General features: G+C 44.1%; 13 protein-coding genes across 13 annotated transcripts; 9 read left to right on the plus strand and 4 right to left on the minus strand.

The window, feature by feature from the left end:
• Positions 1-8: 8 nt before the first annotated feature.
• On the plus strand, positions 9-458 carry PUMCH_003562 (uncharacterized protein; the record flags this gene model as incomplete). Its single annotated transcript, XM_063022524.1, has 1 exon — positions 9-458. The coding sequence occupies one exon, from the start codon at positions 9-11 to the stop codon at positions 456-458; it is 450 nt and encodes a 149-aa protein (XP_062878594.1).
• Positions 459-2603: 2145 nt separating this feature from the next.
• Positions 2604-3626, minus strand: PUMCH_003563 (uncharacterized protein; the record flags this gene model as incomplete). Its single annotated transcript, XM_063022525.1, has 1 exon — positions 2604-3626. The coding sequence occupies one exon, from the start codon at positions 3624-3626 to the stop codon at positions 2604-2606; it is 1023 nt and encodes a 340-aa protein (XP_062878595.1).
• Positions 3627-4080: 454 nt separating this feature from the next.
• Positions 4081-4776, plus strand: PUMCH_003564 (uncharacterized protein; the record flags this gene model as incomplete). The annotated part of the gene is made up of 1 exon (XM_063022526.1): positions 4081-4776. One exon carries the CDS (start codon positions 4081-4083, stop codon positions 4774-4776), a length of 696 nt encoding a protein of 231 aa, XP_062878596.1.
• Positions 4777-5124: 348 nt separating this feature from the next.
• On the plus strand, positions 5125-5961 carry PUMCH_003565 (uncharacterized protein; the record flags this gene model as incomplete). The annotated part of the gene is made up of 1 exon (XM_063022527.1): positions 5125-5961. One exon carries the CDS (start codon positions 5125-5127, stop codon positions 5959-5961), a length of 837 nt encoding a protein of 278 aa, XP_062878597.1.
• Positions 5962-6222: 261 nt separating this feature from the next.
• Positions 6223-7269, plus strand: PUMCH_003566 (uncharacterized protein; the record flags this gene model as incomplete). Its single annotated transcript, XM_063022528.1, has 1 exon — positions 6223-7269. The coding sequence occupies one exon, from the start codon at positions 6223-6225 to the stop codon at positions 7267-7269; it is 1047 nt and encodes a 348-aa protein (XP_062878598.1).
• A 184-nt stretch (positions 7270-7453) lies between these two features.
• PUMCH_003567 (uncharacterized protein) lies at positions 7454-7606 on the plus strand (the record flags this gene model as incomplete). The annotated part of the gene is made up of 1 exon (XM_063022529.1): positions 7454-7606. The coding sequence occupies one exon, from the start codon at positions 7454-7456 to the stop codon at positions 7604-7606; it is 153 nt and encodes a 50-aa protein (XP_062878599.1).
• A 373-nt stretch (positions 7607-7979) lies between these two features.
• Positions 7980-8789, plus strand: PUMCH_003568 (uncharacterized protein; the record flags this gene model as incomplete). The annotated part of the gene is made up of 1 exon (XM_063022530.1): positions 7980-8789. The coding sequence occupies one exon, from the start codon at positions 7980-7982 to the stop codon at positions 8787-8789; it is 810 nt and encodes a 269-aa protein (XP_062878600.1).
• A 285-nt stretch (positions 8790-9074) lies between these two features.
• PUMCH_003569 (uncharacterized protein) lies at positions 9075-10130 on the plus strand (the record flags this gene model as incomplete). The annotated part of the gene is made up of 1 exon (XM_063022531.1): positions 9075-10130. The coding sequence occupies one exon, from the start codon at positions 9075-9077 to the stop codon at positions 10128-10130; it is 1056 nt and encodes a 351-aa protein (XP_062878601.1).
• Positions 10131-10422: 292 nt separating this feature from the next.
• PUMCH_003570 (uncharacterized protein) lies at positions 10423-11574 on the minus strand (the record flags this gene model as incomplete). The annotated part of the gene is made up of 1 exon (XM_063022532.1): positions 10423-11574. The coding sequence occupies one exon, from the start codon at positions 11572-11574 to the stop codon at positions 10423-10425; it is 1152 nt and encodes a 383-aa protein (XP_062878602.1).
• Positions 11575-13374: 1800 nt separating this feature from the next.
• On the plus strand, positions 13375-15273 carry PUMCH_003571 (uncharacterized protein; the record flags this gene model as incomplete). The annotated part of the gene is made up of 1 exon (XM_063022533.1): positions 13375-15273. One exon carries the CDS (start codon positions 13375-13377, stop codon positions 15271-15273), a length of 1899 nt encoding a protein of 632 aa, XP_062878603.1.
• Positions 15274-15598: 325 nt separating this feature from the next.
• Positions 15599-16534, plus strand: PUMCH_003572 (uncharacterized protein; the record flags this gene model as incomplete). The annotated part of the gene is made up of 1 exon (XM_063022534.1): positions 15599-16534. The coding sequence occupies one exon, from the start codon at positions 15599-15601 to the stop codon at positions 16532-16534; it is 936 nt and encodes a 311-aa protein (XP_062878604.1).
• Positions 16535-16973: 439 nt separating this feature from the next.
• Positions 16974-17375, minus strand: PUMCH_003573 (uncharacterized protein; the record flags this gene model as incomplete). The annotated part of the gene is made up of 1 exon (XM_063022535.1): positions 16974-17375. The coding sequence occupies one exon, from the start codon at positions 17373-17375 to the stop codon at positions 16974-16976; it is 402 nt and encodes a 133-aa protein (XP_062878605.1).
• Positions 17376-17537: 162 nt separating this feature from the next.
• Positions 17538-21119, minus strand: PUMCH_003574 (uncharacterized protein; the record flags this gene model as incomplete). The annotated part of the gene is made up of 1 exon (XM_063022536.1): positions 17538-21119. One exon carries the CDS (start codon positions 21117-21119, stop codon positions 17538-17540), a length of 3582 nt encoding a protein of 1193 aa, XP_062878606.1.
• Positions 21120-22326: the final 1207 nt, after the last annotated feature.

Here is a 22326-nt window from a genome sequence, read left to right on the forward strand (position 1 = left end):
CCCATAAAATGGACACATTCATCGATTCCGCAACGGAACTCTTGGAGGCTTATCCCGGAGCAACCGTGTCGATCACCTACTCCAATGTGCACAAAAAAGAAAGTAAAAAAGTGACTGCAGACTCCAAGAGAGCCGTCAACAAAGTCAAGTTCAAAGTCTATGATGCTGGTCTGAGTAAAAGCGTCCGCTATTCCACAACAAAGACTAAGGAATTGTCCAAGCTACTCACATTTCTCGGCCCCATTGGTGTCAGCACAAAGAGAAAGGCGGCCGACGAGGAGGACGAATCTGCAAAGAGACCCAAGACCTCTACAGGTGCAGCTGGAATCATGAGTAATTACAAAGCAGAGGAGCTTCCTGTTGCTAGTGCTGAGAGCGAAGCCGTGGATGTGCCTAAGACCGAGGAGGTTGCTGGGGCCAAGAAGGGTAAGAAAGGAAAGAAGGGAAAGAAGAAGTGAGCGTCTCACTAGAGCTAGATCGAAAGGGAGGGAGAGAAAGAGCGAATAAAAGAAAAACATGCGGACTGTAAACGAGACAATTTCGCACTGTTCATGGCTGTTGAACGGAAAAGTATGTTCAGTAGCTCAACTGGTTAATTGTACACTAGATCAATATAATTGTGAAGATTTCCAGCTCAATACAAGTTTATGTGCATCGTGCATAATTAGATTAGTGGTTCTACATACTACATTAATTGCGGATGCTAGATATATTATTAAAAAGGGCCCTCATCGAGAAGGCCCTGTCAGCTGCAAGAGTAATACAAAAAGAATAATTAAACGACTGGTGGCACGAGGGACGTGAAGCAAACTGGCGGAATATTCTCAGCTAGTTCACGAACGGAACAAACCGCGCAACTTCAACATGAGACCATCTCTACGTCTGGTGCCTGGCTCGATCTCTCTCTTGCCGAGCTTGGCAGACTTGTTTACAGCCTCACCTTCAGCAGACTGAAGGCCACCAGTAAAAGAATTATTGCGAGAGCTAGGCCCAAGAGTGGTGACCTCGGAATCAGAGAGCTGGGGGGCTCCGGTTGTTTTGGTGCCGGCTTTTCCTTCTCCGACTGTGTTGGTTGGGGTGATTTCTTCGGGGGCGGTACGATTACTCGCTTCGCCGGCATGGCCGCTGTCCTGCGACACATGCTCGAATGCGGAATCGTCACCGGAGGCAAGGGAGACAGATGCGTATGAAGACTCGGACGTCAGCACACGTGCAAACAATTCATCCTCTTGACCTTCGGGAGCCTTGGTAGACTTTTCGGCGACTTCCACAACAGGTTCCTCTGCCTTTGGCTCCTCTACCTTTGGCTCCTCTGCCTTTGGCTGTGGCTTTGGCTCCTCCTTTACCTCAACAAACTCCTCAACGGCGACCAACTCGGTGGCATCAACGTAGTTGTTGGGGTTTCCATGCTCATCGGTCTCAACCTTGAAGGTGTCGCTGGTGGTCCAGTTGTGTCCGTCGATGACGAACTTGAACACCAACTTGGACTTCTCCGGAACTTTGATCAATGCCGAGAAGGGCTCAGATGGGTGGTCTCTGGTCAACGATTCTTTCTGGGACCAGTTATCGAAATTACCAGTGACAACGACCGACTGGACGTTAGGGTCCGCGGGCCTGATAAGTTAGTAAGACATAAATAGATAGATGATAGGACGAACGCTTATCGAAAGGCACAAAACCAAACCCAAATCCAACGCCAACTCCGAAAAAAACCGACAAAAAGCCTGTTTCAGATTAAACAGGCCCTTCCATCGAGGAACAAACACAAACATACCATGAGAACTCATAGGTGTAATAGGTCATGATGACGACTTACCAGCACTACTCTCTTATGTATAAATTAGAAAAGAAGAGCGTTAATTCTCGAGGATTGACCGCAATATATATAGAAGATAGAGCCACGATTAGGCGGTGAGTCCATGTGGCAGTGTACCGGATGGTTTGCAGCGCTGCGTTGGCGGCCTGCAGGTGTCTGGAGCTAGTATAAGTACCGAAAGGTATCAAAACGAGCTCGGGAATGAGGAATTTTTTTCGATTTTGATTTCAACACCAAGACAAATACCCACTTAAATATAGTATCGAAAAATATTTTAACTTTCTCCAACTTCTCACCCAATTCCATCCAATTGAGTACTTAAAACCCTGTAGCTGTGTCCTGCAGACAGCGGATCGTCGCACCTCTTTCTCTCGGGGGGGCATGGTGGGGCGGTTCTTATCGCAGTGGCTGCGAAGCTGAACAGAGCTCATCGCAACGATATGGCGATATCCTGATAGATCCGTTTGGCAGATGAGATGGAGTGCCTGAACCAGAAATGTTTCATGGAAAATTTTCGGCAGTTTGACGCTCTAACCATTCAAAAATATCTGATCCATCCAATCCTTCCATCTGCATTAGACTGTGCCTTGTGGCTGCAACTATGCGTTGAATGTCGGAACGATTGACCCCGATAGGTAAACATGGCCGTTATAGAAGCCACCGAAACATACGCCGGGGCGCTTAAACCGACGCCAATATTATGATTTCGAATCATCGTGTAGGCGAGCGATGCGATATAATTGCATAATTCATTTTCTCTTTTGTTCTTCGTTTATTTCATTTTATTTCACCATTTCTTGGCCTCCATTCCCTCGGGCGGACTGGCCTCAAACGTCTTCAGTTTGGCTTCAGACCAGTTGGTGGTGAGAACAGTGCCGTTGGACTCTACATACGATTTCATCATCGCTCTTCTGGTGTCTTCGTCGACGTCTTTGTAAAGTTTGTGGAAGAAATCCTCGGACTCGTCTGCATCGTCGCCCACGTTGAAGTTTGACCAGTCAATGGCTTTCTTTGAAGACGTAGGATAGGACATGCTGCTAGTGTTGGTGGTGGAATCTTGGGTGCCATTACCTTCAAGCGTAGCCCATTTCGCAGCGACCGCTTTTTTGAGAGTCAATTCGATTTTGGTCGAGTATACTCTACATGAACTTTGCGTTTGATCGATGGCGGCATAAAGCGGGTCGAGATTGTAGTGATACTCAGAATTGCCAGCGCTAGGGAATGAGAGCGCTACAGAATGGTCTGTGAACTCTGTTTGGACAGAATCTTTGGCCACGTTTTTCGCATATATAGTCACCGTCACACTCTCATTGTCCTGATACCAATCGTCTCTGATTTTGGCTTTAAGTGGTGCATGCTGATTAATGGCAGCAAGAGAGGTGCTCTTTTCCTGGCCTGTCACTGGATTGGCATCCAGCTGAACCGCTTCTGATTTCTTCAAGTCTCTCTCAGCCTTGGCGATCCAAATTGGCAACGCAGGCTCGCTGCATTTGAGGCGAAGAGCCTCTTGGAAATTGGTGAGTGATTCCCGGTAGTTCTTCTCTCCATAAAGGGTGATTCCGAGCCTGAAGTAGCATGACGCCTTTTCGTGCATCTTGCCTCGTTTCTCGGCGAGGTTCAACGCATCCCGGATGTCTGTTTTTGCGAGATCGTACTCTTTCGTTTTGGTGTAGACTTGAGCTCTCTTGATTAGTGGGTTGAATGCGGCTGGGTTTTCTCTCAAGGCGTCGGAATACTTTGTGATGGCTTCTTTGAAGTCTCCCTTTTCTAGCGCGACATCGCCCTGCTTTATTGTGGCCTCAATTGCCATTTTAGAATGATGTATAGTGGTAGTTCATGGAGATTGACACACTGCGAGGGATAGAACACTCTAGAAAAAAAAATTCGAATAGCGATTGAACTTATGGAACTGCGATTTTGTTAACCTTGTTTTGGGTGATTTCAATTAATATAATATTATTGATCAATTGGGGTCTCGTTCCTGCTTTCTTGTGTGTATTTGGGTATTGCCGAAGTCTAGATATTAGTGCCATGCAAAAGTTCGACAGCACTTGATTTACGTGAAATGTTTATTGAACAAATCAAAGTGATTTATAGAAATTAGATAAAAATAGAACATCCACAAGGGCTTTCTCCAATTATCCTAGCTTTTGTCTTCATTCATACTCTGATACGACTTCTGCCTGCACTTAACCCCATGCGATGCTCATCTGATCAATCTTTAAACTTACAGTAGAACAGTAACTAATAGAAACTCACACATAATGGCCGCTACGAAAAAGCAAAAGCTCACAAGCACTAAATCAAAAGTAACAAAAGCTGAAAAGCCTCCTGTCAAGAAAGCTACACAAAAAATCGAAGAGAAAAAGAATGAATCCATCCTGGAGAGTGATTCAGACCTAGATGACGAAGAAGATATCGAGCAAGAATCCGGCAATGATGTCGAAAGCGGAGGCCTGGATTCAGAATCCGAGCAAGAAAGTGATGATGACTCGTTTCCGTTGAGAAAACAAAAGAAGGAGACAGATGACGGCAAGGAGACATTTGCCAACGCTTTCAATGCCATCATAGGCTCAAAGCTTAAAGCTTACGACAGAAAAGACCCCATTTTGGCCAGAAACAAAGCAACACAAAAGAAGTTGGAGTCCGACAAATTGGAGGCTAAAGCCAGACGGTTGATCCGCATGGAGAAAAGAGAAGAACAGGATAGATTCCGTGTCAGAAACCTTTTGCCTAGCGAACCCTCTGAGGTGAGAGCGGCTCTTGAAACCGAGCGTAGAATGAAGAAGATTGCCCAGAAAGGTGTGGTTAAGTTGTTCAATGCTATCTTGGCCACTCAAGTCAGTACAAGTCAAGAACTTGCTGAGGACACGACGGGTATGGCCAGACATCCGGAACTCGTGAATGAGCTCACGAAGCTGAAGTTCTTGGATCTTGTCAAGGCTGCCGGCGAGGAGTAAATCGACTCTTTTAAGATACTGAACAAAACCTTTCTATTCAGCAAGAACTCTCTTACACAATGATATTGTGAGTCATGAAGCCAGGCTTTGTCGCCTCAATGTGTATCTGCCTAATTTGTTGGGCAGTAAGTATTGTTTTTGCTGAAGTCCGTGGGGGCTATGTATTGTCTTTGCTCGATTTGAGAGACAATTTGGAATCCCTGGCATGTTTCAAGTTTCGTATAAATCTCAAATTTATTTCAGCTTCTGGTGTCAAGCGAGACTTGTGTATAAATAATTTCATGATCAAAATCAATGCCAGTGTAGATTTCTTATGCTATGCTACAAGAACAAAAGCTTCTATGAAAGATGTTTTTGAAATTTGTACAAATGCAGACGCTTTTACTTTCATTTTTTTTATATCTTTCGATCTGTCTCGCTACCCTGGTGAAGGAGCTGTCACTTCCTCTGTTCAATTACTTAAGTGATGACCAGGCAGACGCAATTAGCCAGCAATCTACAACCAATTCCGAAAGCCATTATGTGCATATGATAAGACAACCTTCATGTGCAAATATGACTCGAGATGAATTTATGACGGTCTTTGCCAAGTACCCATACTTTCGAATTCGGTGTGAGGCCGAAGGGACGACACTAGAGCCATACGAGATGAGCGATCTTGGAAAAGAAGTTTTCCAAATTCCCGAAGAAAAACTGATTGTTCTCGTTGAGGTCGGCGCCCAGCAGGAGATCGACAAGGTCTTTGTTCGGTTTCCCATCAGTCCATGCGTTCGCCCCAACGGGAAAGGCACTGGCCAAATTGAAGTTTATATCACGCTCAATTCACTTCGAAAAAGAATTAAAGAAGTCTCGGGCATGCTTCCTCTTATAGGAATGCAGGTTGGAAGAGCCAAGTTCCACAGCAGCGGCAATGAATTGATCTACTCTACCCTATGTCAATATCAGGACACGGCTGTCAGGCCCGCAGTGGAAATTTTTTCGACAATTGTGAAATTCAAAGCCAGAGAATGGAACATCTACCCTGCCCAAAAAGAGTATATCACCCAGGGAGAGTGGCTCGAGTCTACAGCAGCCGAAATAAGTGGATCCTCTTTGGTGATTTCCTGTTTGAGCGAACGCTATTTTCCAGAAGTATGTCAGTGGTCCGAAACAAGCGCCTTGACCGACTTGCTTCGATTCTTCTGAGTTTATGTCCTCCAGATCAAAGCCAAACGAAGGAACAAACACAAGTTCAGCAACTCATCATTTATAAAAAAAATTAAAACAATATCTCAATTTAATCTTTTGCCTTTCTCTTTTTTTTTTCAACGTCATTTTCCTGATTTATGCTCCAGATCGCACAGTCCCTCTTTACTCCACGTATTCGCAGAATGGAATAGAACATACCCTACTACCTCTTCTAATACCTCCCCCTCCATCCAATCCCAACCCCACAAATCCCCAAAAATGGACATGGACCTAGAAATTGAACCCACGCTCCAATCTGTCATTCTGCACGAAACATTGAAGTGGTTGTTTGTTGGAGGAAAAGGTGGTGTCGGTAAGACCACCACCTCGTCTTCGATTGCAGTGCAATTGGCGTTGGCATACCCAAACGACCAATTCTTGCTTATCTCCACTGATCCAGCACACAACTTGTCGGATGCTTTTTGTCAGAAATTCGGCAAGGATGCCAGAAAAGTCGAGGGCTTGTCGAACCTCAGTTGTATGGAAATTGACCCCGAGGCTGCCATGACAGACTTGCAAACGCAGGCACAACAGTATAACAACGACCCCAACGATCCTTTGAAGAGTATGATGAACGACATGACGGGCTCTATTCCCGGTATTGACGAGGCATTGTCGTTTATGGAGGTGTTGAAACACATCAAGAACCAGAAGGCTGGTGAGAACTCCAATGCCATTTCCTACAGAACCATCATTTTCGACACTGCGCCAACCGGCCACACGTTGCGTTTCTTGCAGCTTCCGGCCACTTTGGAGAAGTTGTTGAGCAAGTTCAAGGACCTCTCTGGTAAGTTGGGCCCCATGTTGAATATGCTCGGGGGTGGCGGCGCCCAGAAGCAAGATATCTTTGAGAAGTTGAACGAAATCCAAAAGAGTGTGAGCGAGGTCAACGAGCAATTCACCAACCCCGACTTGACCACGTTCGTGTGTGTTTGCATCTCTGAGTTCTTGTCTTTATACGAGACCGAAAGAATGATCCAAGAGTTGATGAGCTACAACATGGACGTCAACTCCATTGTTGTGAACCAGCTTCTTTTTGCTGAGGCTGACGACTGTAAGAGATGTCACTCTCGTTGGAAGATGCAGAAGAAGTACTTGGACCAGATGGCCGAGTTGTACGAAGACTACCACTTGGTGAAGATGCCATTGCTAGGTAGTGAGATCCGTGGTGTGGAGAACTTGAAGAAATTCTCCAAGTACTTGTTGCAGCCTTATGACCCTAAGGTTGACAACGGGTTGGTGTTTGATTTGGAGGAGACTACTTAGGATTAAGTATATGAGTAAAATAATCATCGAACATGCGAGAGACCATGTAGAGCAATTACGGTGAAACCTAACTTGAGCTGTCCAATTTTTTTTTTTAGGAATTTACTCCATTCCTTTATTTCAACGAAGGCTTTATCTGTTGAATTTCTGGTCCTGTACCATGATGAAAAATATCTATTAACCCATGGCCCGTGGAAACCAGAGAGACTTGGCGAGAGCCAAAAACCAAAAGAAACAGCAGGAATTGGCCAAGGCCCTGAAGAGGGAAGGCGACCCCAAAAAAAGAATGGAGTCGGATGCAGACAAAATGAGGCAGAAACAGGCTTTAGGTATGTAGAACCCAATGACGCCCAGTGATAAGGCCAATACTAACATAATTTAGCCGATGCGAAAAAAGCCGAGCAGGCCGCGAAGAAATAGATCTTGGTCCGGGGAGATTCTCAGAGGATACGACCATAATTGTAGAAGTAGCGGCCCTGACTATCTTTGTAGAAAATAAACTTACTTCACAACTGGTTGAACGTGGTATGAAGTCTCACAGAGGCTCAGACGATTTTTTTCTTTTGTGTGACTATTTTAATTTTGCAAATTCATTATTGAGTCCTAACTTTTGGAGAGTCTATCACTCGTTGTACCTACACTTTTGCTCACTATCTCTCACTATTAGAGTGCTCAATCTGACAACTACCTATCTTACATAAAAACCACCAATGTTGCTCAAAGAAAGTTACGTCGATGTCGACACTTCCTACAATACCAAGATGCGGATGTACGTGTTCCATCCGGTGATTCCAAACTACCCCAAGGCCAAGTTTCCGGGTGTAATTGTCTACTCGGAAATCTACCAGGTGACCGGGCCAGTGGCCAGATTTGCCAGAGACATTGCCGGCCAAGGATATGTTGTTGTTGCACCTTCCATCTACCACAATTTCGTGGACCACGAGCCATTGGCCTATGACGTAGAGGGTACCGACAACGGTAACTTGTTCAAGATCGAAAAGGAACTCAAATCGTACGATGAGGATAACGCTTTGGCAATTGAGTACTTGAAGAACTTGCCTACCTGTACCGGCAAGATTGGAGCCACTGGTATGTGTTTGGGAGGCCATTTGGCGTTCCGTGCCGCATTAGATCCTAGAGTGCAAGCCGCCTTCTGTTTCTTCGCTACGGACATCCACAACCATGCTCTTGGAAAGGGCCAAAACGATGATTCGCTTGCTAGATCGTCGGAAATCAAGGGAGAGTTGGTGATGGTTTTTGGAGACAAGGATAACCACGTTCCATTGGAAGGCAGAGACTTGATCAGATCGACTCTTCGTAAGCACAACACGCAACTCACGTTTATTGAAATTAATGAAGCTCAGCATGCTTTTATCAGAGACGAGTTCTCGAAGGACAGATACAATCCCGCCATCACCAAGGCCTGTTTCGAGTGGCTTCTTGAGTTGTTCCACAGAAGATTGGCATTGGACTTGGGCGACAACGATGGAAAGGAGATTGAAATCGAGGACGTATGCTAAATCTTGTCAACGTGTTTATAAATTAATCTTTGTATGTCTACAACTTATACTTCTCTATCAAGTATCCGAAGAGAAGCTAGTACTCTACACCAACGAATGAAATACGATTCTAATCATAGCAGATTTCCACCTAGAATTTAGAAAAAAAAATCTACACAAAAATCGACCATAATTGCACGCAACTCGTTCTTTTCCACCCCCAGCTTTCGTCTTGTGTGTGCAGTTCCCACCATCACCTTGAAAAAATTTCCACCAACAACTTACTCACACCAACCCTCGCCCAACATGAGACCAATTAAGTTGATGGGCCACGAGCGTTCGTTGACGCAAGTCAAGTTCAACAGAGAAGGTGACATTCTTTTCTCTGTCGCCAAGGACTCCTCGGCTTCCATTTGGTACTCCTCCAATGGAGAGAGACTCGGAACGTTAGAAGGCCACAAGGGTACCATCTGGTCGATCGACGTTGACTCCAAGACTTCGCTCTGTGCCACTGGAAGTGCCGATTTGAGCACCAGATTGTGGAACGTCGAGACCGGTGAGTGTGTCTACTCTTGGGAAGCTGCTTCGCCAGTGAGAAGAGTTGCCTTTTCTCCAGACAACCTGAGATTGCTTGCAGTCAACGACAAGGTTATGGGCTCTAAGGGTGCCATTTCCGTGTACAGAATCAACTACGACAACGTTTACGAGCAGAGCAACGAGCCAATCCTTGTGATTGAAACCAGAGAAGACGCCACCAAGGTCACCGTGGCTGGCTGGTCTGCCGAGGGTAAGTACATCATTGCCGGCCACGAGGACGGTTACGTGTCCAAGTACGATGGCGAGACCGGTGCTTTCATCGAGACTGTCAGAGCACACGGTATCCACAACGAAGAGAAGGTGGTCTCCATTACCGACATCCAATTTGCTGATGAGGACAGACTGTATTTCATCACTGCATCCAAAGACAAGAACGCCACTCTTGTTGATGTAGACACTTTCAAGGTGCTCAAGGTGTATCCTGCCGATGCTCCAATGAACACCGCTGCCATCACTCCAAAGAAGAACTTCGTCATTTTGGGAGGTGGTCAAGAAGCTCGTAATGTCACAACAACCTCTGAGTCTCAGGGTAAGTTCGAGGCCAGATTTTACCACAAAATCTTCATGGATGAAATCGGTAGAGTCAAGGGACATTTCGGTCCCTTGAACACTGTCGCCGTGCATCCAGATGGTACTGGGTACGTTTCTGGAGGAGAGGATGGTTTCATCAGAGTGCACTACTACGACAAGTCCTACTATGACTTCGAGTTTGATGCTGAGAGAACCGACAGAGTCATGTCTCAAGCTCAAAAGGCCAACGCCTAAATCACATTATAATGGTTCCCAAGCAAAGAGTGTTCTTTGCCACTTCATATACAATTATTATTAGGAAGGGTCAAATCTGTAACAGAATGAAAAAAGAATAATGTACTTTTTCTTGGTGATGTAGAAGAATGGACGTACAACAGGATTCATTCTTGACGTGTGCTAGCACTACATATTTTCGGGGGGTTTTACGTGAAGCTATGTATTTTCTGAGGTCGTAAAAAAAATAAAAATAAGAAGCGTTTGCTTGTGTTCCCTAATGTAATAAACAAGAATTGAAATTGGACGTAGCCTAGTGTGCTGCTGTGCGTAAAGAGAGAAGGCCCTGGATGCATTGGGCATCATTGGCACTACGAGCCTTTGGAGAAATCAAGGTGTTCGTGTTGATTGAAGCCAAGGGTCTTCTTTCGGCGGGCTTTTTCTCGGGAGTCAGGAAGATCTCTTTATCAAGCGGAAGTCTGAAAGATGGCTTTCTGTCATATCCCTCGAATTTCACCTCGACCTTACGTGTTGGAGAGGTGTTTTCCACAGCTTCGATTTTCACCTCGATGTCATCGGAAGAGTCTGATCGGAGTGGCGACAGAGTTGTTTGTGCGGGTCTGACGAGAGGCGAGTCTGGAGAAGGTAAGATGGTGTGGTTCATGTCGCGAGAGGTTTCGCCAGCCGACTCGGAAGTGTACGAGCTGTTGATGGTTGTATCAGGGGTGGGTGGGAGCTCTGTGACCTCCTTCTCACAAGCGCGGAGTCTACGGATGGACTGTCTCTTGTTCTGGAACCAGATTTGAACAGCCTTTTCGGTCATGTTCACTCTTTTGGAGATCTCAAGACGTTTGGCCTTTCCAGGGGTAGAAATCAAGTGGAACTCCTGGTTCAAGATGGCAAGCTCGTTGGGGGAAGTGCGTCTTCTTTTTCTTCTAGCCAAGGATGCATTATCGATGGTTGGCTCCTGCGAGGGGAAAGTAGCAGGGGAGTGGCTGATGAATGCAAAGTCTTTTGTAGGAGAAGAGGTGGACTTGATTTTCGATGCGATTTTTGCGGCGGATTCCGAGAACGGAGTATCGTGTTCAGCAGCCGTGACTGCAGACGCGGACCGTTTGACGGCCTCTTTCTTGTCCAATTGAGTCATTGGCAATTGGGTCTGGTGGACCATTGTGGGAACGACCGGAAATGAGAGTGATGGACGCAAAGTCAGCGGTCTCTCCAGCGTGTTGGAAGTCAAAGAGTACGAGTTAAGGCTTGGAGTACTGGCAGACGAATGGAGGGCAGGAGGAGGATGGATGGTACGAGCAGACTGAGTAGCCAAAATATCCTGAATGGTTGGCAATTTCGATTTATAGAGTGTAGACTTGTCGTCGAAGATTGCCGAAAGAGGAGGAAGCAGAGGAGTGTGAGAAGGAAGGACATTCAACTCGAAAGTGGGTTTTTTGGGAGTTGAGGTGAACATGATGTGAATTTAAAAGAATGTAAAAAAACTAGGAAGATGTTCAGGGATAAGGAAGGACAAGGTAGTTGAGGGAAAGGTTCCGATGTGAAGTAAATTTTCCCAAGATAATTTGGAATTAGCCAAGGTGGATTGGGGGATATCCAGACAGATATATATATCTAAGTTAAGCCGATTCACGTATATGGAAACGCAGTCCAGAGCCAATTTTCTGCTGCAGGCACCATGCATGTAATTACGGGTTTTTCTGATTGTTTGTTTACATTTCGCGCAGGCGCGTTTTGGTTAAAGGATGGTGGATATTGGGAGAAAAGAGACGAGAAAACGACCAACAAAGGGTTGTGTAAATAGTATATTGACATTAATTGATATATTCTGAATTTTTCAGTAAAACACCGCCATCTTCCGGCAGTTTTTCGTGATTCACAAGGTTGGGCCAGTGGATGATGTTCCTGCAGGAAAGAAGTAATTAGTGTAAACGGCGCGACATTCTTGTCAGGATGCGGTAAATCACGCTTGGATCAGGACCGCAGTACAATTTAGTCCGTTTATGGTGGTCGTTCCTGCAGCATATCCCATTCTATGTGAGTTTAGCTGTGTAGCCGCCGGAAGGTCCCAAATCCAGGATGACCCTAAATTTTATAATTTTAGCACTCGAAGAGACTATCAGAGTATTTTTAAATTTGAGCGATACTTCTGGTGTCGAGGGCCGGCCCCGTCGCATCAACGCTGTCATGCGTCAGCTGCATTGATGCTGCCATGCAATGCGTGTTTGTGCTCGTAGCGAGTGAAAGGTGTGTGAGCAGGACCCAATGCACGACGTTTGCTTGCCAAAAAAGGCAATTCACGACAGCTCGGGGTGAGACCTAGTCTGGGGCTAAACCTTCTGCAATTGGATTAGAGAAGTAACTTGGAACTTTTGGGGGTTTTGGTGGAGTTTTACTATTGAAATGTTTCTCATTGTTCTCAAAAAAAATTAAAGATGTGTGCTTTGCTGCTATAATTGTAGGTCTCAAGTGACATGGTGCCTGAACCTGGGCGCGATCCCAGACAGGTACATACAGATAGAGAAGGGTCGATTTGAACAGGAGACAATTATGCAAATCGAGTGGGAGTTCATTGGGGGAAATCATTTATGGATAAATCTTTTTGGGGGAAACTATTTTTGTGAGCTGATTTTCGTGAATCTATTCATGTGAACGATTTGTGTTAAGTATCGGCAGATGTCATCTTTCGTGCGATGTTCGGAGGTTCGGCTGGAGGTGCTTCTTTCCTAGTGTCACGTCAAATCCTAGACCCAACTGGATCTGAATCCGAGTGAACAATTGAACATTGTAGAGAAAACGTTCATCCTGAGATACTGAGACATTTTGGGGGATGTGTTCTCACCGGTAAAGTTTTGGCCTTATCAATTCAAATCGGAGACCCAGCTGACAATCTACAGAAGATACTTCACAACATATTCACTTCAAAACTTGCTTCAAAAATTCGTTCGTAAATTCACACAAAAAATTAATTCGTAAATCCCACTCTGATGATATATTTTTTGTTATTTCTGCCACCCTCAATTCCCACTCATCCTCGCCTACTCATGCCCTATTATGGCTGGGGTGCTGGTTTAATTCGCAGTGCGACAGCCTAATTTCCCATTTCCCATTTTCTAAAAATCAGTCAAAAGCATACTTCGAAGAGCTCCCAGAAGGTCACATAAACTTCCAATCGTATCGCTCCCACACGCCGTCTATTGAATTCTAGCACGAAAATATCCGCCGGACTGCGTTTGCTAATCTAAGCTAATCCAACATGAATAGACCAGTGAAAGTCTGGTTGGCATGCCTACTAGTGGCTGTCTCGACTGTATTGCTCTATGTTTGGACCGGCAAAGTTGAGAATTTGCTCCTCTTGGAAACCGATAAGAATTACGATATTGCTAACGATAAGTTGGACAGATTGGGTCTAACCAAGAAGCGTCCAGTCATTGTCAAAGACCCTTTGACCGGCGAATCAAAAAAAATACATGGCCGTTTCTTGCATGTGACAGACTTCCATCCGGATCCGTTTTATAAACCAGGAAGTGATATTTCCATGTTCTGCCATGGAGGTAAAGGTGATGCTGGAGAGTACGGAGATGCCATTTTGGGATGTGACTCTCCAATGGCACTTGTCGAGAAAACAATCGACTGGATCGAAGAGAATTTGAAGGATGAGATCGACTTTATCGTCTGGACGGGTGACAATATGCGTCATGACAACGACAGAAACTATCCAAGATTCGAAACTGACATCTTCGCAATGAACGAGAAGATTTCGGATTTGATGTTGGAAAAATTCGGTGACTTGCCTATTCCCTCTCTTGGAAACAATGATGTGTATCCTCACAATTTGTTCGCAGTGGGTCCAACCATGCAAACAAGAGAGTTCTACAAATTATGGCGTCACTTTGTTCCACAATCTCAACTACATGTGTTCAACCAGGGTGTTTATTTCTTCCAGGAAGTAATTCCAAATCGCTTGGCTGTTCTCTCTATCAACACACTCTATTTGTTCCAATCGAATCCATTGGTTGACTCCTGTGACAGAAAGAAAGACCCCGGCTACAAGTTGTTCTTGTGGCTTGGCTACACTTTGAAGGAAATGAGAAAGAGAAACATGAAGGTATGGCTCACTGGTCATGTTCCACCAAATGCAAAGAACTACGATATTTCTTGTCTCAGAAAGTACATTCTTTGGTCACATGAGTACAGAGACGTTGTTATTGGTGGACTTTACGGCCACATGAACATCGATCATTTCATTCCTTTGGACTCTGTCCTGGCTTATAAATCCATGGAGTCTAAATTCAGACGTCTTGGACAATTAGACCCATTACAGATGGAACAGTCGGAGCCAGAAGACCTGGTTTCTCAAACATTGGAAGACATGTATAATGCATTCAATTCCTCAATCTACAATGATGACGCCGAAGATTCTCTCGGTTTCGAGCTCAGCTTCAGAAAGAATGTTCGTATTGAGGGTGGTATTCCAACGAACAAGGTCGATTTCATGAACACAGTCAGAAAGTCTATGTATTCCTCGATCAAAGGTAAGAAGAAATCTGGCGATTTCGGTGAGCGTTACTCAATTGCTCATGTTTCCCCCAGTGTTGTCCCTACCTTCAACCCATCTCTAAGAGTATGGGAGTACAACATCACTGATTTACACGAGACAAAGTCGCTCACCACTACTAATTGGGACCACTTTTTCACCAAGCTACAGTATATTTTAGAAGACGACACAAAAGCCGACCCAATGGATTATGAAGAGGACATTCTAGAGCTCTCTGATAATGACGTTCATGCTAGCGCCAAGCGTGACAAGACTGTTCCACCTAAGATGCCTAAAAGCAAACAACTTGGTCCAGCATATATGCCTCAGTTGTTCACGCCAGAAAGGTATGTTCAGTACTATCTTGATTTGGAGTCGATCAACAAGAAAGAGAAGAAATTTGACTACGAGATCGAGTATACTACTGATAAAGACTACGGCATGAAAGATCTAACTGTTCGGGAATGGCTCAAGTTCGGACGCAAATTGGGCAGGCCTGTGAAAGACCTCAAAAAGAATATCTTCGAGACGCAAGGTAAAAAAGCTGCTGCTCTCTGGGCTAAATTTCTTAAGCATTCCTTTGTCAGTTCAGACTATGAGAACTTAGGCTACGGTTAGTGATAATCGTATTACTGACTAGCACAACATTTTCTCACTCTAATACGTGATTCTATACATATTTCCTTTTCGATTCCTTCCGTTCGTCTTATTTTCGAATAAATTATTAAATTTGCAACTACATTTTATGAATTCAGTGTGCTATCTTATCTACATTGAGTGCGACACGTGACGGCTCTAGGGCTCCAACCACACTGTATGGCGCGCCGCACGTGATGAAAAATTCTCCCGCACTCTCACTATTTGCAGCTCACCGAAAATTTCTCTCCTTCTGTATCTTTGTTTGAGGGCCATTAAATAACCTAACGAATAGAAATTAATCGAAATGGGTGGAACTCGTGATAAGAAGGTTCAATACTTTGCTAAGTTGAAGGAGCTCTTGACTGAGTACAAGTCGATCTTCGTGGTCGGTGTTGACAATGTCTCCTCCCAACAAATGCACGAGATTAGAAAGGCCTTGAGAGGTGACGCTACCGTGTTGATGGGTAAGAACACCATGGTCAGAAGAGCCATCAGAGGTTTCTTGTCTGAGTTGCCAGAGTTTGAGAAGTTGTTGCCTTTCGTCAAGGGTAACGTCGGTTTCATTTTCACCAACGCTGACTTGAAGACCATCAGAGAGGTCGTCACTGCCAATGTCGTTGCTGCCCCAGCCAGAGCTGGTGCCGTTGCTCCAAAGGATGTCTACGTTCCAGCTGGTAACACCGGTATGGAGCCAGGTAAGACCTCTTTCTTCCAGGCTTTGGGTGTCCCAACCAAGATTGCCAGAGGTACCATTGAGATTGTCTCTGACGTCAAGGTCGTTGAGGCCGGTACCAAGGTTGGTCCTTCTGAGGCTTCCTTGTTGAACTTGTTGAACATCTCTCCATTCACCTATGGTATGACTGTTGTTCAAGTTTACGACAACGGTCAGGTGTTCCCAGCTTCCATCTTGGACATCACCGACGATGAGTTGCTCAAGCACTTCGTGTCTGCTATCAACACCATCGCCTCCGTCTCTTTGGCTATCGGTTACCCAACCTTGCCATCTGTCGGTCACTCCGTTATCAACCACTACAAGAACGTTTTGGCTGTTTCGCTTGCCACTGACTACACCTTCGAGGGCTCTGAGGCCATCAAGGACAGATTGGCCAACCCAGAGGCTTACGCTGCTGCTGCCCCAGCTGCTGCTGAGGCTGCTTCTGGCTCTGCTGCTGCCGAGGAGGATGCTCCAGAGGAGGCTGACGAGTCTGACGATGACATGGGTTTCGGTTTGTTCGACTAAACTTTGCATAATTAGCTTTGATTGAATAACTTTCCATGGTATTTTTAACTTGTAGAATTCATTTATATTTCAGTGTGTTTGATGATCTCAGATTTTCAAAGCATTCCGATTCTATATAGAACATGTATGTGAAGATTGCATTGACAATAGCGTGATGAAGTTGTGAATAAGCTTTTCGGACAATGTTCTTTCGTCCATTTCTTTGTGACCTAGAATCTTTGTTTCGGATTGTTTTATCTAGAAATGGGATGGCTCTGTTCGTAATTCTGTGCTGAATCCTATGACAAGACCCATTTGACTTACACATAAACCTCACCAATGGTCAGAAGAAGTTTTTTTTTTTACAAGTGCATCAGATTGTATTGTTTTGACAAATTTTTGGTATTTACATGATAGTGTATGTATGAAGTGTTTTGAGGCTTTGTTTGACGGCTCATGCTTAGTCTCTAGGTCTGACAAGCTCCTTTGGTTCCTCAAAGACAACTTCAGCGCCATTGGTGACAGGCTTTTGGATAACTTGACTCAATTTGTCAGGTTTGGGCCACAGTTCTGGAAGAAGACCTGCTCTCTTGAACAAAAAGGAGACTCTATCGCTAGTGTCAGCACCGACACCCAACCAGTAGCGTGCCCTGTGGAAATCTAGCTCAATATGCTTGTAAGGCTTCTCATTTGACTCTTTGTTCTCTGGAGCTACAGGTATTGGGACTGGATTGTATGTTCCAATGACTTCAACAGGCAAAGAGTCTCTTGGAGTCCTCTTATTGGCAACAACAATGTTATACAAAGGTTGGTGCTTTCTACCAAACCTGGCTAGTCTGATCACAAGTCCCTTTGACAGCATTTGTGATGTGGTAGAGATCTTCCCGTTTTACTTGAGGTTAAAGGTTAGAACTTTTCAAGGGTATGTGCAGTATCGGTGTAAATGCATGGACTATAAAATTACACATTGAAGAACCCAATGAAATGACTATATGTAAATTCTAAACCTCCTAAATTAAATGATCTAAAGCTTTTTTCTGGCCTTAAATTTTTGCTTGGGCTTCTGGACCTTTGACTTTGAGTCCCGAACCCCTTTGCTTGGTCTTGTAGCAGCGGGAGCGTCTTCGCTGTCTGACCAGTCATCCTCCTTTGTCTTCTTGAACTTCAACTTGTTCTTTTGTCCTCTGACTGGAGCTTGCTTAACGGCATCCAAGTAAGCATCGATACCGGACTCGGCGGATTCGAGAGAGCTCTTGGAAGACTCGTTGATAACAAACTTTCCATTCTTCATAGCGAAATCGTGATCCTTAATGTTCTTCTTGGAAAATTTCTTTGGTTTAGATGAAGAAATATGTGCAAGAGCTTGACGGTCAAGAAGATCCAAAGGCTCATCGCCTGTATTAAGAATGAATTTTTCAGGTTGGCCCTTACCATTAGAAGCTCCGTTGTTGTTTCCTTCTGCCTCATCTTCTGACTCGGAGTCGTAAACTGCTTCTTCGAATGCAGACATAAACTTTGGATCGTTCTTGGCCTTGTCAGCTTCAGCACCAGCCTCCTTCTTCTTAGCTCTCGAACGACTCTTCTTGATGTTAGCCACAAGTTTTCTGTCCTCGACTGGAATTGCTTCTTCAACTGCCTCCACGCCGAACTTACGGATAAGTCTTTCGATGATGTGCTTAACTTTAGTCTTGAAATGACCCTTGTGTTCGTGAGACCACTTCATCAACTTAGCAAGCATCTGCGACAAATTGGCTTGAATTAAGTCTTGTGGCAATGCCAAAATCTCAACCTTGACAAAACCAATGGCAGCCTTGGCGATCTCCCTGGAGTTGTGTGTAAGGAACAATTCAACGGTAGAAACAATTTCAAGTAAGACATCCTGTGGCAATTCATCCTTGAACTCGTAAACAATACACGAAATTGCAGTAATGGCGGCAGAGATCATGTGAGGCGATTGAGCTGCCAAGCCAGCACAAACCATTGTGAAATACTCGGTCAAATTGGCTTGTTTAACAGCATCTTCGTTTTCCAGCATTCCTGCGTTTGGTATGACACCTCCCTTCTCCATGACTCTTCCCATTTGAATAAGAAGAGAGTATGAAATTTCTCTCGCTTTCTCATTCACATCTTTAGTAGACATTATAACTTCTTGCAAAATAGATGGAATGAAACTGAGATCATCAGATGAAACAGTTGCAAGAATCTCTTGCATTGCAGCCAATCTTGCGGGCCTGCAAGACAGACTTGTGGTTTCTGCTGTTTCCAAAATGATTTTCTGGAGTTCGTGGTTGAATTGCTTGATAGCGTTCACACCACTCTCAGTCTCGCTCAATTTCGTGATGATTCTGTAAGAACGCTTTTGCATCAAAGCATTAGATTCCATTTTAATTGCTGTTGCGAGAATGCTGAAGAGTGCGTTGAGCGAAGATTCTGGGACGTATTTGGCCATGGCAACTACAAGATCCATCATTGTGGCGCTCAAAAGCTGACCGTTCTCCAGTTTAGATTGTTGTTCACCCTCTTCGTCGATGGCTTGTTTCAATAATGCGCAGACCTTGTTGAAACTGTTTTCCAAATCTGCGGCTGGAACAATTCTCAAGAAGGCGTCAATAGTATCGAGAACAAATCCTCTAGACTCTGGTACAGTTGAAGAAAAGACATTAAACAACATAGAGAGAATGTTGGATGATTTAGAGGCAAGGAATGCGATGTTTTGCTTTGCACCCTCGATAGATAATTTCTCGGTTTCGTAAGCACTAACTTCGGTGGCCTCATCAGTGTAAACCATATTCGAGTCTATAAGAGTTTTGAGGGACTTACAAATGACCACACGTAAACCAACTTCCGAGTAAAGTTTGTCTGCCAAGTATGCAGCAAATTCGTCTGTGAATGCAGATTCCAAGTCAGTGGTCAAATCACAGAAACCTGGGAGAATGGACCAGATTTGATCAATGATTGTTTGGAAAACCTTGCATTGCATAGATTTGGGATCTTGAGAATTTTTAATGAGGGTCTCGAATTTGGAAACAACCGGCAAAATCTCATTCTGGTAGTACTTTAAGCTAGCAAGACGGACATTGTCTCTGACAATAGGCAAAAGCCACGCTCTTCCAGGACGCTCTTTACTTGTTTCGGTTAAATTCAAGGGCAAAGTGCTTAACACAACTTCTGGTCCCATAGCAGCGATACATGTTGCGATAAAATCTTCTGCCTTTTTATTATGGGGAAAGTTGAATTCCTCGTTTGTTCTCCAATTACCGACAACCTCGAGTGCTCCAAGGAAATCGGGGTTTGCTCTGTTACCAAATTTGCTTACAGCGGCTGTAACAATTTCAATCAGAGAGGACACAGCATGTTGGTATTTTATCGAGAAAAGCTCTTCTGTAACAAATTGAGCAACAAACGAGATCACATCATCCACGAGTTCGTAAACTTCCTGACCAGCATGAATAGTGAGAAGAGAATCAGGGATACCTTCACACAATATGGCAATAAATGATTGTGAAGCGGAAGAATAAATATCCTTAGATTCAGATGAAATGAACTCTGCGACCAGTGGCAAGATTGATGGGACCTTTGATACGGCTGTTTGAGGCAGTAACTTTGCAAGTGCCAGGAATGCATTTGCAATAACTGCGAGCCAAGCTACTGCGATGTGTGTGTCATTCAATGAAGGTTTCAAATCAATGATAATTTGTAAGATGGCTGTGAATTTCTCGAGATCAATATCATTGGACATTGAGGCGAACAAACCATCAAATGCACCAAAGGCAGAAGAGACAATGAACTCATCTGAAGTTTTGGATGCCAGGAGAAGAACGTCACAGAGTGGCTCAACTTGGCTGGTAGGCCAAGAATTAGCTGATGTGATAGCTGTTATGAGCTGCAAAGTGTGGATCATGGAGGAATTGTGCTCCTTGTTCTTTTGAGATTTTTTGGAACCACTTCTCAGCTGCAATAATGATGCCAATTTCTTACATGCTATTTCGGCGCAAAGGTTAGCAGCAGGGTGCACAGGTGAAGGAGAGGCAGGAGGTGTGCTCAAGATTCTTTGAATTGCGTCTTGAGCTCTCTTTCTGACTTTAGGACGTGGATCGAAAGACAATTCAAGCATACCAAGAATGGCACGCTTTGGCGACACATTACTCGTGTTCAACCATTGTTGACTGTCTTGTGCAATTATCAAGCCCTCTAGAGCTCCAATAGAAGACTTTATGAGCAGCGCTTCAACATTTTGATTTGTCAATATGGGAGCGAGTTTAGTCAAGATTGCGGAGAATTCTTGTCTCAAGAGAGATTTGGCTGTGAATGGTACAGTGATATCGAGGAAATATGCTGCTGCAGTTGCAACTTTTTCTTCAACAACAGCATCTCTGCTAACAGACTGATCCAACAATGCAAGAAATGACACAAAGTATGCAATAGGGGTCTTATTGTTGCCCTGATTCACAATGTTCTCTTCAACTGCAGAAAGAATCAAAGCAAGATTCCTCTGATTGTCTAGCTTTGAATTAATTTGGGTACGACATCTTGAGAGTTTCAACTCCAATTCGTCAAAATCCAAAACGGCGCTAGAGTTATCCTCCGGCTGAGTTAGGTTTTCCATTTTGGCTGGTGTTACAGAGATGAGATGAGCATCTCATGGGGATTTTTTATCAATCAGTGTCACGTGACTTACATTTGATCCCAAACAATGGTAATCAACGGGTGGTAATCAACGGGTGGTAAAATAAACATTCAAATTTTCTACAATCAGATTCATTCAATATTTCAGCTAAAGTTTCCGTTCGGAAGGTACTCGTAAATAAGTCTAGGTTATTGATGTGTTGTCTGCTCCATAAACGCAAAGAGCTAGGCATCAAGATCGTAAGATATCTCAACTTGAAGATTCTGATAATTTTGTTTTTCAACTTATAGCAACAATTCCCTTTTGTCAAACTTATTTAAGCTAAATTAATCGAGAGTAGAGTGTTTTTAGTGTTGATCACGTGATTACTTCCTCAGCATCTGCCCAACCAGTCATAATGATTCTTTTGTCACAGTTAAGATATTCAAACGTTCAACATGTCAGCTAAGTTTGTCATTTCCTCGGCTTTGAGAGAGGTCAGATTCCACTTGTCACAATCTGGAGAGGCCTCAGCTCCTTTGCAAAAGTTTTTGAGCACCAACTACGCAACTCTTAAGTCTGCTACAAACAACAAAATCCCATTCTTAATTAGAGAATCCTCTGGTGTTTCCCCTAGCATCACCGCTAGATTCGAAAAGGGTAGAGAAATCAAAACCAAATTGGATGGTTTGGACTCTAAAGGAGTTGAAGACGCGGTCAAGTCCTTATTGAAGTAATTGCTTCTTCCGAAGCTAAGTTACTATCACTAATTACAATGCTATAGACATTGGCCATTCAGAAATTTCAAAAACATATTGTTCATTTCGGAGGACCTTGAGAAGCCGGATTTCTATGCTTGAAATATTCTATCAAAATCAAATCGAGAATGTCTCCAATTTGAGCCGCAGTGTCGTCGCTTAGATGATCATGACTCGTTCAATTTTCTTTGCCTATGTTGGCATTTAGATATAAATAATATATATACACTTATCTCACTTGAATGTCTAGCTCAAGAACGTCTAGCCCAAGAACGTCTAGCCCAAGAACGTCTAGCCCAAAAACGTCTTTTCAACAGCAATTCCTCATTTGGTCTTAGATCTTACTTTGCATGCGTTATAATTAGATGAGATATTTGTAGATACAAAAGAGATAATCGATGAGATACGCTTTGCTCGTATCGCCTCGTTGACCTTCAAAAGCACATTTT

The sequence above is a fragment of the Australozyma saopauloensis genome, chromosome 4, assembly GCF_035610405.1.
Source record: "Australozyma saopauloensis chromosome 4, complete sequence".
NCBI lineage: Eukaryota > Fungi > Ascomycota > Pichiomycetes > Serinales > Metschnikowiaceae > Australozyma > Australozyma saopauloensis.